The sequence below is a fragment of the Sebastes umbrosus genome, chromosome 16, assembly GCF_015220745.1.
Source record: "Sebastes umbrosus isolate fSebUmb1 chromosome 16, fSebUmb1.pri, whole genome shotgun sequence".
Taxonomy (NCBI): Eukaryota; Metazoa; Chordata; class Actinopteri; order Perciformes; family Sebastidae; genus Sebastes; species Sebastes umbrosus.
In genome coordinates this window covers 21,850,934-21,864,515 of record NC_051284.1, presented here as the reverse complement: position 1 = coordinate 21,864,515, position 13,582 = coordinate 21,850,934, and the positions used below count along the sequence as shown (strand labels likewise).

At 42.5% G+C, this 13,582-nt stretch overlaps 1 protein-coding gene across 15 annotated transcripts in view; it reads left to right on the top strand.

The window, feature by feature from the left end:
* The window catches only part of tnika (TRAF2 and NCK interacting kinase a), a 76,272-nt gene that overhangs the window by 8,272 nt on the left and 54,418 nt on the right, over positions 1-13,582 (top strand). For all 15 annotated transcript variants that reach the window (XM_037747188.1, XM_037747187.1, XM_037747193.1 and 12 more), the window contains exon 2: positions 7,402-7,467. In XM_037747188.1, coding sequence (XP_037603116.1) covers positions 7,402-7,467 — 66 coding nt within the window. The remainder of the gene's footprint in view (positions 1-7,401; positions 7,468-13,582) is intronic.

Here is a 13,582-nt window from a genome sequence, read left to right as displayed (position 1 = left end):
AGATGTTTCCTGCTAATAAAACCTCCTTTGATCCGCAGGTTACCGCCTGTGATTTTCTCTGTTAACATAGAGCAGCATTTGTATTCTTTACACAGTTAAATTTGACATGGCTGATAAGACTTGGCTGACAAAACTAGATGTTGTATTTGCGAGTTTGTTTACACAGCTTTTTAAGTCTTTGTCCTTCTGTCACTTGATTTTGAAGAGTTATCTGGAAAAGTTGAGTGTCAGCCAGAGACGACAAAACAAAGACGAAGAGGGCTGAAAGGTGGAGGGATAATCTCAAGTGCTCTTCAGAATTTGGCAAGTGATGGCAGATTAATAATTAACATTTACCACTCGGCTTCCTCGTTCACAAAGTAATTTCCTTAATCGTCAATTCAAAGACATTCGAGGCACTCTGATGTACATTGAAAGTCTTTTATTAAAGCACGTATATACAGTATGTTTCAACTCAGGAGTCTTTGTCACACACACACACGATCATGTGCTATAATGAGGAAACGTCATTTGAATTCATGAACGGCTTTTCTCTAACTCTAAATCTTAAATAGGTCAAATTGACCCACAACATAGCAGCAGGATTAGACAGAGCTATTCGCAGGAAACCCTGAGAACTATTGTTGTATGTGATGATCAGCAGATGAGTCACATTTCATAACATCTCAGCAGTTGTGGTCCAGCGCGGAACGAGGAAATGCGTTGTGGTGTCTCGCATCATTTTCTCATGTGTTTTGCACCTGATTTTAATGAGGGCGTTTGTTCTAGTTTTAATGTTGACTGAGGATTAACTCATGGGTTGGGTAAGAGTAAAGGTTAGGAATGCAGAAGAGAGGATTAAGGATACAGGTTGAGGAATGAAAGAATGGACGCAGTCAGTAAAAGTCCTCACACATGTTGTGGTAAAGTGGCTTTCACAAGAACTGCAGCCGTGCACTCTAAAAGCCATTATTTCTAATGGACCAATATCCCCTGTTCATTCAAAGAAAAGAGTGGATCCAGTGGCGCATCCATCTCGGTGTCCTCGTGCCCAAAGTTAATCCTACTTCATCCTACTTTGGCAAACAACCCTCTCCTTGTCATGAAGAAATGGCAGAGGAAATTGGCACCACAACAGATTTTTTTTATCTGCAGATGTACAGGGATGTCAGTAGAAAAGCTCTCTTCTTATAGTGGGTTGTATGAGGTGTGTGTAAGGAATTAAAATGGAGATTAGCCGTCTATGACCAATAAATGTCATGCTTTGCACTTAATGCTAGTAGCAAGATAACTTCTTCTGACTTGTAGATAAGTGGTGATTGAGGTCAGGCAGACCGTGTCCTTTCTTAAGGACAAACATGTCCTCGCTGTTGTTGCGTGAAGGCCTCGCAAATCAAACTTTTCTTTAAACTTGTTCTCACAGAAATAGAAGGAAGTCACGCTGCTTTGTGGGTTTGGAAAATTCTCAGATGTCTGGTCGATAAGGATGATTACAAAGAGAAACCGCCACGTCATCAGGGTTTAAGTTAACCTCTTCTCAAAACTTGACATTTTGGAGAACTGATGTGTGTCTGTGTGAACCTAAGACTTACTTCTCTCAGCACTTTTAGAAGCTCTTTATAATGTGTTACTGTTATTCAGCAGCTTCACAGTGAAATACTTCTTTAAAGGACCACTGTGTAATATATATTTAGGGGGATCTATTGGCAGAAATGGAATATAATATTTAAAAGTATGTTTTCTTTAGTGTATAATCACCTGAAAATAAGAATCGTTGTGTTTTCGTTACCTTAGAATGAGACATTTATATTATACAGGGAGCGGGTCTTTTTCATGGAGCTGTTCTTTTGTATGAACAATATCTGGACCTGATTTTTGAGTTGCCCAATCACACATGTAGCACACAACAGGAGATTGTTCATTGTCAACGCATTCTTACCTTCTTGAAATACTTTGTTTGGTTTGGGCGAGGGGTTGGCGCCTGGGTAGAGCATGCAGGGGCAGGGCATGGCGCGGTTATGTAGCTGGTTCATAACAACCGAGTCCCTTGCCATTTCTTTACGGCTGCAACTAACAATTATTTATTTTATTTTCCCGATTAATCTATGAGTTGTTTGGTCTATAAAATGTCAGAAAATTGTGAAATGTCTTGTTTTGTCCACAACTCAAAGATTTTCAGTTTACTGTCATAGAGGAGTAAAGAAACCAGAAAATATTCACATTTAAGAAGCTGGAATCTGAGAATTCTGACTTTTTTTTCTTAAAAAATTACTCAAACCGATTAATCGTTAATTTAAAAGTTGACAACTAATTGATTAATTGTTGTAACTCTATGTTCCTTGAATTTGTCTGACGATTTCAACGTCGGCCCTTACCTCACTGACGTAAGTTCCCGTATCTTGTCGTCTCTCCACATTTTCATTGGCCTCTTTGTGTAAATGACCCCTCTTCTTCACCCTCAAATGTTTGTTTTCTTTCGTTTTTTGCGCCAGCCGCATGATAGAATCGTCATCAACACGCCCACTCGCTCGCTGTGAATTCTCCGGACAATGACCGTCTCTTTTCACACACGGGCTCAATCGGACATTACCCGGACTTTGCACTAGGGGAGCTGTGGAGGGGTAAAGTCTGTGTAATGTCCCGTCCGAATGATTCAGACATTTGCGATCTCACTTACAGCTCCTCCGGGTAACGTCTAGATAAGTTCAGGGTTGCGGTGCATGTGTGAAAGGGGCTTTAGACACACACACACACACACACACACACACACACACACACACACACACACACACACACCGTGATTCATCAGCCACCACCAGTGAGGTCATGTGACAGTCATGTGACGCTGGCAAACGGTCAAAAAAGGAAAGAACACCAAATAAGAAAAGGGGAAGGGGTCAAAAGCGCTCAGTCATAGGGAGCTCTAAACATCTGACACACAGACGTGCACACGCATACGCACACATGCCGACGCACTGACAAAGCCTGGCGCACGCCGAGAGCTCATTCTCTCTCAAGTGGCCCATAAAATATGAATGATATCGTGCTGTATATACTTTTTAGCCTCAGGACACGTATGAACTGGAGCAGCAAAAGCGCTCCGTTTCTCTAGCCACAGCACTCGTTCTGTATGTTGTGCATGGAGGTCGTGGGCTCCACCACGTGCATGCCTATACATCATGCGTCTTCTTGTGTGCTTGTGGGGCTTATATGCATTTACAGCATTCTGTGTGTGTGAATGTTTCTGTTGTATAAAAACAGAAAGAGAAAGAGAGTGCATCCTCAGATGCGTCTTGGGAGTTGCTGTCAGAACTTTGTATGCAGCTCTGAGAGTTAATTCACACAGCTGCCAAACACACACACACAAACACACACACTTGGAGAGAGAAAAAGGAAGCGAGGCGAGGAAAAAAATCTACCTGCATAAGCTTGAAGGCCCGATAGCAAAGGCAAACAGTTGCAGAGCTTGCAGAATGCTGCTGTCTGCACCGCTGAAAGAGGTTTTGCAGTCTCTCTCTCTCTCTGACTCTCTTTTTTTCGCACACGCGTTTAGCTAGACGCACACTCTTCATTTTGAGCCCACTCACACTCGTTAGAACATTTGAACACTAGCCCTTGTGTGGGAGTGCGCTTTTGGCACAGTGTGTGTGTGTGGTTATGAGAGCGCGAGAGAGCGAGACAGCGGGAGGATGTACTTGAGACGGAGTGTGAGAGAATGTGTGTGTTTGTATGTGAGGGGAAAGTGCGTGTGAGTGTCTGCTGCTGCACACAACAGAGGAATAAGGGTGAAAAAAAACAAAAAACGACAGGAAAAGGATGGAGAGAGCAAGAAAAGGGCCTGTCTTCAGAAAGAGCTGACAGGTTGACAGGTCTGCTGAGACCCGCAGAAACAAACATATAGAGAAAGAGCGAGGGAGACAAAGAGAGGGAGAGGAAGAACAGAGGAAAGAGTGAAAGAAGCCTTTACAAACACCATACGCATTCAGACGATTTGAGCGTGTTCACAATATTATACAGTAGCGCCCCAAAATGCACTTGTAAAGTCATTTCCTTCTCTGTGTACTGTGACAGCACACTGATCTGCGTGTTTTTGCCAGCAAAGTTAGCCGAAAGTTCAGCTGCAAATTCACACGCATGGCATGAAAGAGAATTGCTGAAAGTGAGAAAGCAACAAAGTGTCTGATAAAAAAAAAAAAAAAATAGAGGAGAGACCGTGAATGAAAGACGCAGGAGAGAGAATGTGACGAGGTTAGAGAGACGGGGATGGAAATGGAGTCGGTACATGTGTGGCTTTTCAGAACGGAAATAAAGAGACGCTTTATTGAGAGGGGAATTGTCTGTGAAAAGTGGGTATCGTGTAATATCGTCTGTTCTCGAGCTTTGCATGAGTCCCGGCGCGGATCTACACAATACCGCAGTTTATTTCTGTGAATCGGCAACGAAGTAAGCCTCCAGCTTTGCCCCCAATAGGAGATCTCGTTTTTATACATCTGCTTTGGCTTGTCCCTAGATGATATTGAAGAGACATTTTCAAAAAAGAAAAAAAGGGGGGGGGGGAATGACAGAACTGACCTTGGATATTGGTCTATTTTTAACCGGCCCAGTAGAATTGGCTGTAAGCTCAAGGGAATCCACAGAGATAGAGCCTTAACACTACAAATCCTCACACTGGTTATTAGATCATTACAGTGTAGGATTGCTGATAATAGACATTTTGATTATGTAATTCTTCAGTACATGAGGGCCCAACGTTAGCTCTGACGTCTCCACAGACAAGAAGAGGTACAAAGTGAGGACGGTTAAAACCCAAAATGAATACAAAACTTTTTAATAGGGGTGTAACGATACATCGGTCTGGATCGTTTTTTATCGTTTCAATGGTCAACGATCCAATATATCGATGCAAAGTGAAAACATCGATACTAGGGCTGTCAATCGATTAAAATATTTGATCGCGATTAAGCGCGTGATTGTCCATGATTAATCACGATTGATCGCAAATTACTAACATTTTTTTATCTGTTCAAAATGTACCTTAAAGAGAGATTTGCCATATTTATTGTATTTAATACTCGTATCAACATGGGAGTGGACAGATATGCTTGCTTTATGCAAATGTATGTACATATTTATTATTGGAAATCAATTAACAACACAAAACGATGACAAATATTGTCCATAAACCCTCACAGGTACTGCATTTAGCATTAAAAATATGCTCAAATCATAACATGGCAAACTGAAGCCCAACTGGTATCAACAGCTGTCAGTGTGTCAGTGTGCTGACTTGACTATGACTTGCCGCAAACTGCATGTGATTATCATAAAGTGGGCATGTTGATTTTGGGATCAAAATCGTATTGTGGCAGACTTTGCGATATCAGCAAATGTCGTATTGTTGTCCAAAGAATCAATATAATATCGTATCGCGATGAAACTCATGATTTACACCTCCTCCTTTTTAATAACGAACAGGATGCACAGGGAGAAAAGAGACATACAGTTATAGAAGCTGGTAAAAAGGGCCTCTGTGTTTCTGCTGGAATGAGCGTTGAAAAGAGGGACTCGTCCTGGACACGGTCAGGAATGAAGGAGAGAAAGAAAGCATGTGTAGATAAAAGAGTGAGAGAGACATAGATGGACTTCGGCTGGTTGGAGAACAGAAGCTGGTGGAGCAGAGAGAGTGTGAAAAGAGAGAGAGAGAGAGAGAAGGAAGGAGAGGGTGAATACCAGCTATTGTTGGAATGCCGTAGCAACACATCGCAGAGAGGAAGGGGGAGGTGTGTGTGTGTGTGTGTGTGTTCGGGGGTCAATAGGTTTTATGCTCTGTTCAAGTTGCTCCTTGTCAGAGATGCGTCGGGTTCCGTGTTGGCAACCTAGCGACTGTGGGCTTAAGTTATTAGCTAGTCTGGACACAAGCCTAAAACAATCCAGCACTGCATTTCAGACCCAATGTGTCAACACTCAGAGAGCTCAGCTGGTAGAGTAAGACATCAGCACTGCATGGGTTAGAGGTCCAACTCACACCATTGTTAAAGATGCAGTTATCCATCTTTAACAATGTAATATTACAGCAACATGTTGTAATATGGATTATTGGGCTAAGAGTCTACAGCCATGCTAGTGGCTCTGTGCCTGTACTAGGCTCACAATGACAATGCTAACATGCTGATATGTAGCAGTATATGTTTACAATGTTCAGTATCATAGTGTAGCACAGTGACCGTCGGCCCTCAGACTATTAATGAATTCAGAAAATGTGAGGAGGAAAAAAAAAAATGTGTTTTGGTATTTAGGATATCTCGCAACCCCAAAAACAGGAATGATTTACCAACCCCAAATATGTGTGTTCTACTCCGAGGGTACTAAAGATGTTATAAATCAATCTGCCAGCTTATTGTTAGAGAGAAGCCAACACCAGTGCTTTTCAAAGTGGAGTCCGGGGACCCCCAGGGGTCCTTAAGGGACTTCTAGGAGGTCCCCATTAAAAAGGGGAATCGTTTATTGTCACAATAATTCCATCCATAAGTAACAATGACAGAATGTATGACTATTTTGGTCATGGGTTTCATACACTTTCGGTAATAAAACATCTAAAAGCCAAAATCCTACCAGATGGGAGACAAAATCTTATCAAATGGGGGTCCGTGGGTCTAATTTGTGTCAGTTTAGGGGTGCTTGACATGAAAGAGTTTGGGAACCACTGACCTACACAACCCGATGCAGGAGTCAGGCCTAACTCACTCACAAAGCTGTGCTTGTTTTGCTAGTTGTACGCTAAACAGCACCCTACAGTAGGATAGGTGAAGCTGAAATGAATTCACATCTTTTATAAATGTGATGCGGGTTGTGTGGTATCTAAAGTTGCATGCCTTATGTAATAGTGACGCCTAAGATTGAATTCTTTTGCAGCATTGTTTTATTGCAAATGAGGCATTCAGGTTTGAACATTGGCAAGATAAATGCATACTTATCAATCCATTCTTTATTAATGCTGTGGTTATCTATCTGTCTGTTTTCTGCCTCAGGCTCTTTGAGAGTGACTAACCTTACCTAACCCTACCTTACCAAACAATTCAACAGGCTTTTCTACCTGCAGGCGTTTTATGCCAGGAGGACACTGCATAATAGTGTCAAAACCGGTTAAAGTTGATTAATATTTCTTGCCAATCAGGACTGTATTCTGCAAGCATGTTTCCGTAATGACAGATTTTAGCCATCACTCCTCAGTGAACTGCCTCTTTACTGTATTTATCATTGTGGATTTCTCACGTTTTTTTAGGAATCTGTTCACACTGATATAGGCTTACTGTCTAAATCTGATTCAACATATACGCTGTACCTTGTTGCATTGAGGTATTAACGCTTCCATTAGTCCTGTTCATCCCTAATGATCCCACTATGTTTCCTTTGTCATTCTAGGATCCCGCTGGCATCTTTGAGCTGGTTGAGCTGGTGGGAAACGGCACCTACGGGCAGGTGTACAAGGTAAGATACACACATAAACAGACCCTGATACCCATATTAGTCTGTCTTTTATGATAGCACCGCACGCTCCCCATTGTTATCAGCTTTTGTTCTCCATTCTCTCCAAGTAGCCTGTATGGAATAAAGAATAGAAATGTGCACTGTGACTGACGGAAACAGAGAAGACAGGAGATAAAGACGGCGCGCAAGCTTGAGAGAAATGGAGCGAATGTAAAAGAGACTTCAATGCGGAGAGAGGAGAAGCAGAAACTGGGACACATTGAAGTGCTTTTAGGAGAATTTCTCTTCACTTTCTCTCTCCTTCCCTGCTTGTATTTGCATTACTTTCCATGCCTGTGCAAGGGGTTTATAATTTGTCCCTTCTAGATTAGGTATTCAGGGGGGTTTCTCTGGGACACAGGAAGTGCTCAGTTGGTCTGATGTTGTGACAGCGCTGTGGTTTGAGGTTTTTGCTGTCAGCTGGACTCAGCTGTTTTCCCGCTGTCGTTTAAACATTATCTCTCGGTCCATGTCAACCGAACTTCCTCTTCCCTCTATGATGGCCCGCCGTTCTCTGCTCCTCGCTTCCTTTTCCTGATCCCGACGCTTTATCCTGCCGAACCGCAGGATGTCGCGCCGGCATGTGACTCTTTGTTTAGTCACCTCTCGCTGGAATAAACATGTGTTTGTTCAAATACGTGAAGACATGGACATGTGAAGGCCCCTGTGAGTTCATCATGCCTTCTGTGTGTGTGTGAGTGTGTCTAATGGAGCAGAGAGTCAAGGTCAGGTAGTGATGGAGAGGAGCTGATCTTACAGCTGATTGGACCAGATGAAAGGTCAGACAGAGGTCAGACATATTTCTCCACGCTTCTGGAAATTATCTGACGGACAGAAGGGAGGAAAAAAACACAAAAGGAATGGAGAACAGGAGAGTTATGTGCATCCGTGTATTGCTGCTGCTGACTCTGCTGTCTTGGTGAAAGTCACGGCTCATTTACCGGCTGACATTCCGCCAGTCTGTTCCTATACATTACCGAGCCACAGAGCGCCTATGGCAACAGCACCGGCCTGTTGGGTCTGTGGCCCATACAGCTGATCCACACGGGTTTGTGACTGGGTGTCGCACGGTTTATAATACTCACTGGAGTCTATAGTGGAGTTGATTCTGTTACTGCTGCTGGTGGTTGACACATACAAAAATGACATTTCAGTTTTAATTTTTATTTGTGTACAATAGATTGTTAATGAGCTTTTTAAACCTTAAGTCGATTACATTTTCTACATTGCCTGTTTGTGCTTGACTATCCTTTCAGTTTCCTTTAGGTGCTACATATTATAAACTGTTGGCCTACAAAGCTCCTTAAAGATCTATTGCACACATTCCCCTTCACACTTTCACTTCAAAGGTTCCATTCACATATTTTTATGTGCATTTGCATATGTGAGTATGGAAATGGCAAAATTCGATAAAACTTCCTCAGTCGCGAGTTTTTACGCTCGCTTGAGTTGGTTTTTGCCTTTGTCGAAAAAGAGTTGACGCTAAATAGATTAATAATAGCCGAATAAATTCTGACGTAGCGAACATTTAACTCACATGACTGATCAGCTGTTTCCTCTGTTGGCGTCTTCTCGGTAATTCCCTTAACCTGTGAATGCTTGTTTTCATCTCTGGACAGCATGAAACATACTAACTGACATGAAAGAACAAATAAAACTTGCACAGCTTAAAACATTCCTGAAGACCTCCCTCCATTTTTCTCCCGTAGATGGTTGGATCAAAGAGTATACAAGCTATGAGACGAAACTCCGCCACCGCCATTTTGGACTGAAAACACTTGTTATATTTATCATATTTATTGTTCAACACAGGTAATATCTGTAGAGTATGACAATAGAATAGAAATCATTTTGTTTTACTTTTGTACAGCACTTTGTAGGCGGACGTTTCACCGGCATCCGGTAGTCGCTTTCAGTCTAGTCTACTGCCGGGCGCTGATGTTTCAATGGATCAAACAATTGACTTACACCTCTTGGCAATATACAGTAGATCACCTTCAGCTTTTCAAAACAATTTTTTTACTTTGTTTCTTTACTGACATGTTAGAGACCAAACATTTATTTGAGAAAAGAAACATCTGTTTCCAGTCATAGAAATATAAATCTTCAATACAACGTAATACTACGAAAGGCAGAAAACATGCAGTGCTTTGTTTCAAATATTGCCCCTTCAATGCTGTAGAGGCACAGATGTAAACTGGGAAAGATTGGATTCATCCATACAGATAAGGAGCCGAGTCACTTGAGTAAAAATGCCATCTATTTTAAATTCCTCATGCGGTCGAGGCAAGCCGCCTGAAGAGGATCAGCTTCTTGTGAGCAGGTGAATCTCTGAGTCACCGAGATGATAAATTGACCTTCAGCCTGCTGGGTATTAGTGAACTGGAATTGCTCTGGCTCTCGCTGAACCATTTTTAGACACTTGTTATATCAGAAAAATAACACATAGGAATAGCATATATCGTATATAGCTTTGGACTGCAGTATCCCCATCTGGATCGATGAATGTCGGTCTGTGTGCTGTGGAGGGAACACAGGTGGATTTTTTGCTCAGATGTGAAGATCAGAGTCTGGCAGGCTGTAAACAGGATTTTACTCCGCGTTTTGATTCCAAATTAAATTCAATTTGCTCAGTGGCTGGGGGCCAGTTTAGCTCTGATGTATCTGTGATCATAGACTGCAAGTTAACAAGTTGGACCTTGATATTTTCTTTCACACCAATGTTCGCTGCGGCAGTTTTCGAAAATTGAGAATCTCTTCACAACTCCTCTACCCAAGCAATCTTTTATTTTGTTTCTTGCTCATTGTTTGCAGAAATGTATGCAGATTGGAGGGATAGTTTGGGTGTTTTGCTGTAGGGTTGTATGAGATACTTATCCATAGTCAGTGTATTACCTACAGTAGATGATGGTCAACATATAGGAGTACCAGCACAGGAGCAAAGCAATGTACTGCTGTGGACAGGGGCAGCAGCAAAAAATCAATTTCCGTTTCCAAGTGTACGCTATATTTAGAATATTTTTCCGATGGTGAACCAGTGGGCAACCTCCGGATCTGAAAAGTGAAGCCAATGTACCAATGTCTTTCTAATATCCAGCAGGGGGCGACTCCTCTGGTTGCAAAAAGAAGTCTGAGTGTATAGAAGTCTATGAGAAAATGAGCCTATACTTCTCACTTGATTTATTACCTCAGTAAACATTGTAAACATGAGTTTATAGTCTCAATCACTAGTTTCAAGTGTTCTTCAATACAGCATGATGTTCGTTTAGTAAATGATGGTCCCATTTAGAGTCAAATAGACCATAAAGCAGGGTATACTTTGGGGCGTGGCTACCTTGTGATTGACAGGTTGCTACCACGGCGTTGTACGGTCTGGGAGTTGTCCGTGTTTTTGTCTTAGAACTTCAACCCTTTCACAGTGTGTTTTCATTTCATGAAAGGTGATTTTGACCTTTTTGGGCGCCTAAAAATTTCTTGTTCAACGTTCGGTTGTACTTAGCTCCACCCTCTCGTGTCACTTCTGGTTGCAAAGAACCAAGATGGCGATGGCCAAAATGCCAAACTCGAAACTTCAAAAACGGCAGTCCACAAACCAATGGGTGCCGTCACGGTGACTACGTCCACTTCTTATATACAGTCTATGTGGAGAACTGAACTGAAAGTGAAACTTCTCTATACTGTTTTTGTCAATGAGGTCTGGTGGCTTTGGAGAGAGCATAGAGTTTCACTTTCAGTTCAGTTCCCCGTCGTAAAGAGCTGTCTGACATCAAGATAAAGCGGTGAAAATATTCTAAATATACTTTAATGGATATTGATTTTTTGTAGTTGGGCCTTTCTTTTAGGTGGCTAAAATACATTTTGCTGGGGGCGTGGCGACCGCCATCTACTGAATGTAGTGATACACTGACTATAGATAAGTACCTCATACAACCCCACTTAAAAACACCCAACTATCCCTTTAATACTACATATCAATGTTATTAGACAATAACATCCTAACTGCAACATTACTGATTTTCATTTCACTGAAACTGAATTATTAATTTCTGTGGATCGGTAAATCAAGGCCTATTAAAACTTTAATAAGTCTCATTAAAATCATCAAGCAAAAGCTAAAAACAGTTAATTTCCTGAGCAGCTGACGTCTTGTTAGATTTGGAATTTAGTTCAACGGAAATATGACATGAAACATCACAAAACAAGGAACCAGTAATGGAACTTTTTTTTAGTTTAACCTTTTCTAAAGTCAGACACTTTGGTATTTATCCTGCAGCAAAAACATGCCTCTGAAACCAGCCCGCTGCATTGTGCTGCAGTGGTTTTTACTCAGTGTACACTATGTGTAATGAAGCTAGAGATATGTAGGTTTATGTACCCATGCATGCATCCCTTTGTGTGTGTGCGATAGTAATGGCCAGCGCTGTGTTTTATGTTGGTGTTAGGGGGGCAGTAATGTGCCACATTGCTGCAGTTCTGTGGGTCTGGGAGTGAGAGATAACAGGTTTATCAACAATTCCATTACCCCATCTAGTTAAATGATACAGATCTGCTCCACGGTACTCTTTCCTCCCTCTCTCCATCTCTCTCTTTTTCTCTCTCTCACCCAACATCTCATCTCAATTAAAAAAAACGTCTCAAAAAGTTGTTTCAGGTTTGTTGTTTTTGTTGCAGTTCCCCCGTCAGCAGAAATAGTTTGGCCAAGACGAACAGTGATAGACGAGTAGCCACGGCGAAATGATAATTTTAGCTCCCTCTGTCTCCCTTTCTCATCTTACATCTCCACGGCAGTTCTGTTTCCTTGTTTTCCCTCCTCTGTCCTATATCACCCCCGTCACTTCTTCTTCTTCTTCTTCTTCATCCCTCTTATCAATATGTAAGTTTTCTTCTCATTCCCCCTGTTTTTTTGGGGCGGAAACTTCCAAGGCGAGCTGTACTTAAGGGAGCGGCCTGTGCCTACAGTATGTGTGTATATATAGCTTCTGCTGGCTGCTCTAAAAGGGCCATAAATAGAGAACACGGGTAATGCTGAATAATTAAACGCATTCTCTCTCCACTTCTCTCCCTCTCCGTCGTCCTCTCTCTGTTTCCTCCCCTAGCTCCCTTTCTCTTTCCAACTGTTGTCACATCATCTCTCTCTCCACTCTCCTTCCCATACTCATTTTTTTATTTTTTATTTTATCATGCCTCTGTTTCTGTACCGTCTCCCCCTTCTCTCTTTCTCTCTGATGCTTGTGAATATTTGATGGGGCTTATGGGAATTGCAGTTCTCCGAATTGAGGAAGTGCTTCTGAAGCCTCGCACACTAACAGTGCTACGGACAGCAGAGGCGGGAACGGGGATCTTCCCTAGCCAGCCATTGGCCAAAACACTCCCTGACTGACTGACTGACAGGACGACTTATTGACTGACAGACTTATTGATTGGCTAATTGATTGATCGCAGCTCCTCGCTGTTTCCACGGGAATGGATGCAAGGACAAGTCGAGAGGGCGACTAATCATATCTCGGTCATAACAACACAAACACAGCATCGATGACACATTCAGCCCATCGACTGTCTCCTCGGCTTTCGCGGCGACAAAACATTTCCTGTGTTTGTGTGGGTTTGTGAATGTGTGTGTGTGCGCGCGTGTGTGTTTCACGTTCACACACTTTTTTTTCGCCGTGACTCTGCTGTCGCCATGCAGCGAAGGAGCAGAAGAGGAGGAGAGACAAAAAGGAGGCGACCAATCTTTTTCTTTCTGATGACAGAACACATCCACTCTGCTGCTCCTCCTCGGGCAAAATGCTCCACACACACACACACACACACACACACTCTTTAAATATTCACCAGTCACTCGGAGACACACACACACATAGGCAAACACAAAGCGACGGTTGGGGACCCGGGCCGTATGGGCTTTTATATGCTCACCCGCTGTGACAGCCGCTCTGTACAAAGAGCAGCTGTGTGCCTTCCATTTACTGCAGTGGTGTATCTGTATGTAAACCAATGTGTGCGAGCGAGGGTTTGAAGGAGCATGTATGTGGTGACATGCTCTCATGTCGCTGTGTGTTTTTCATGTAGGGCGATA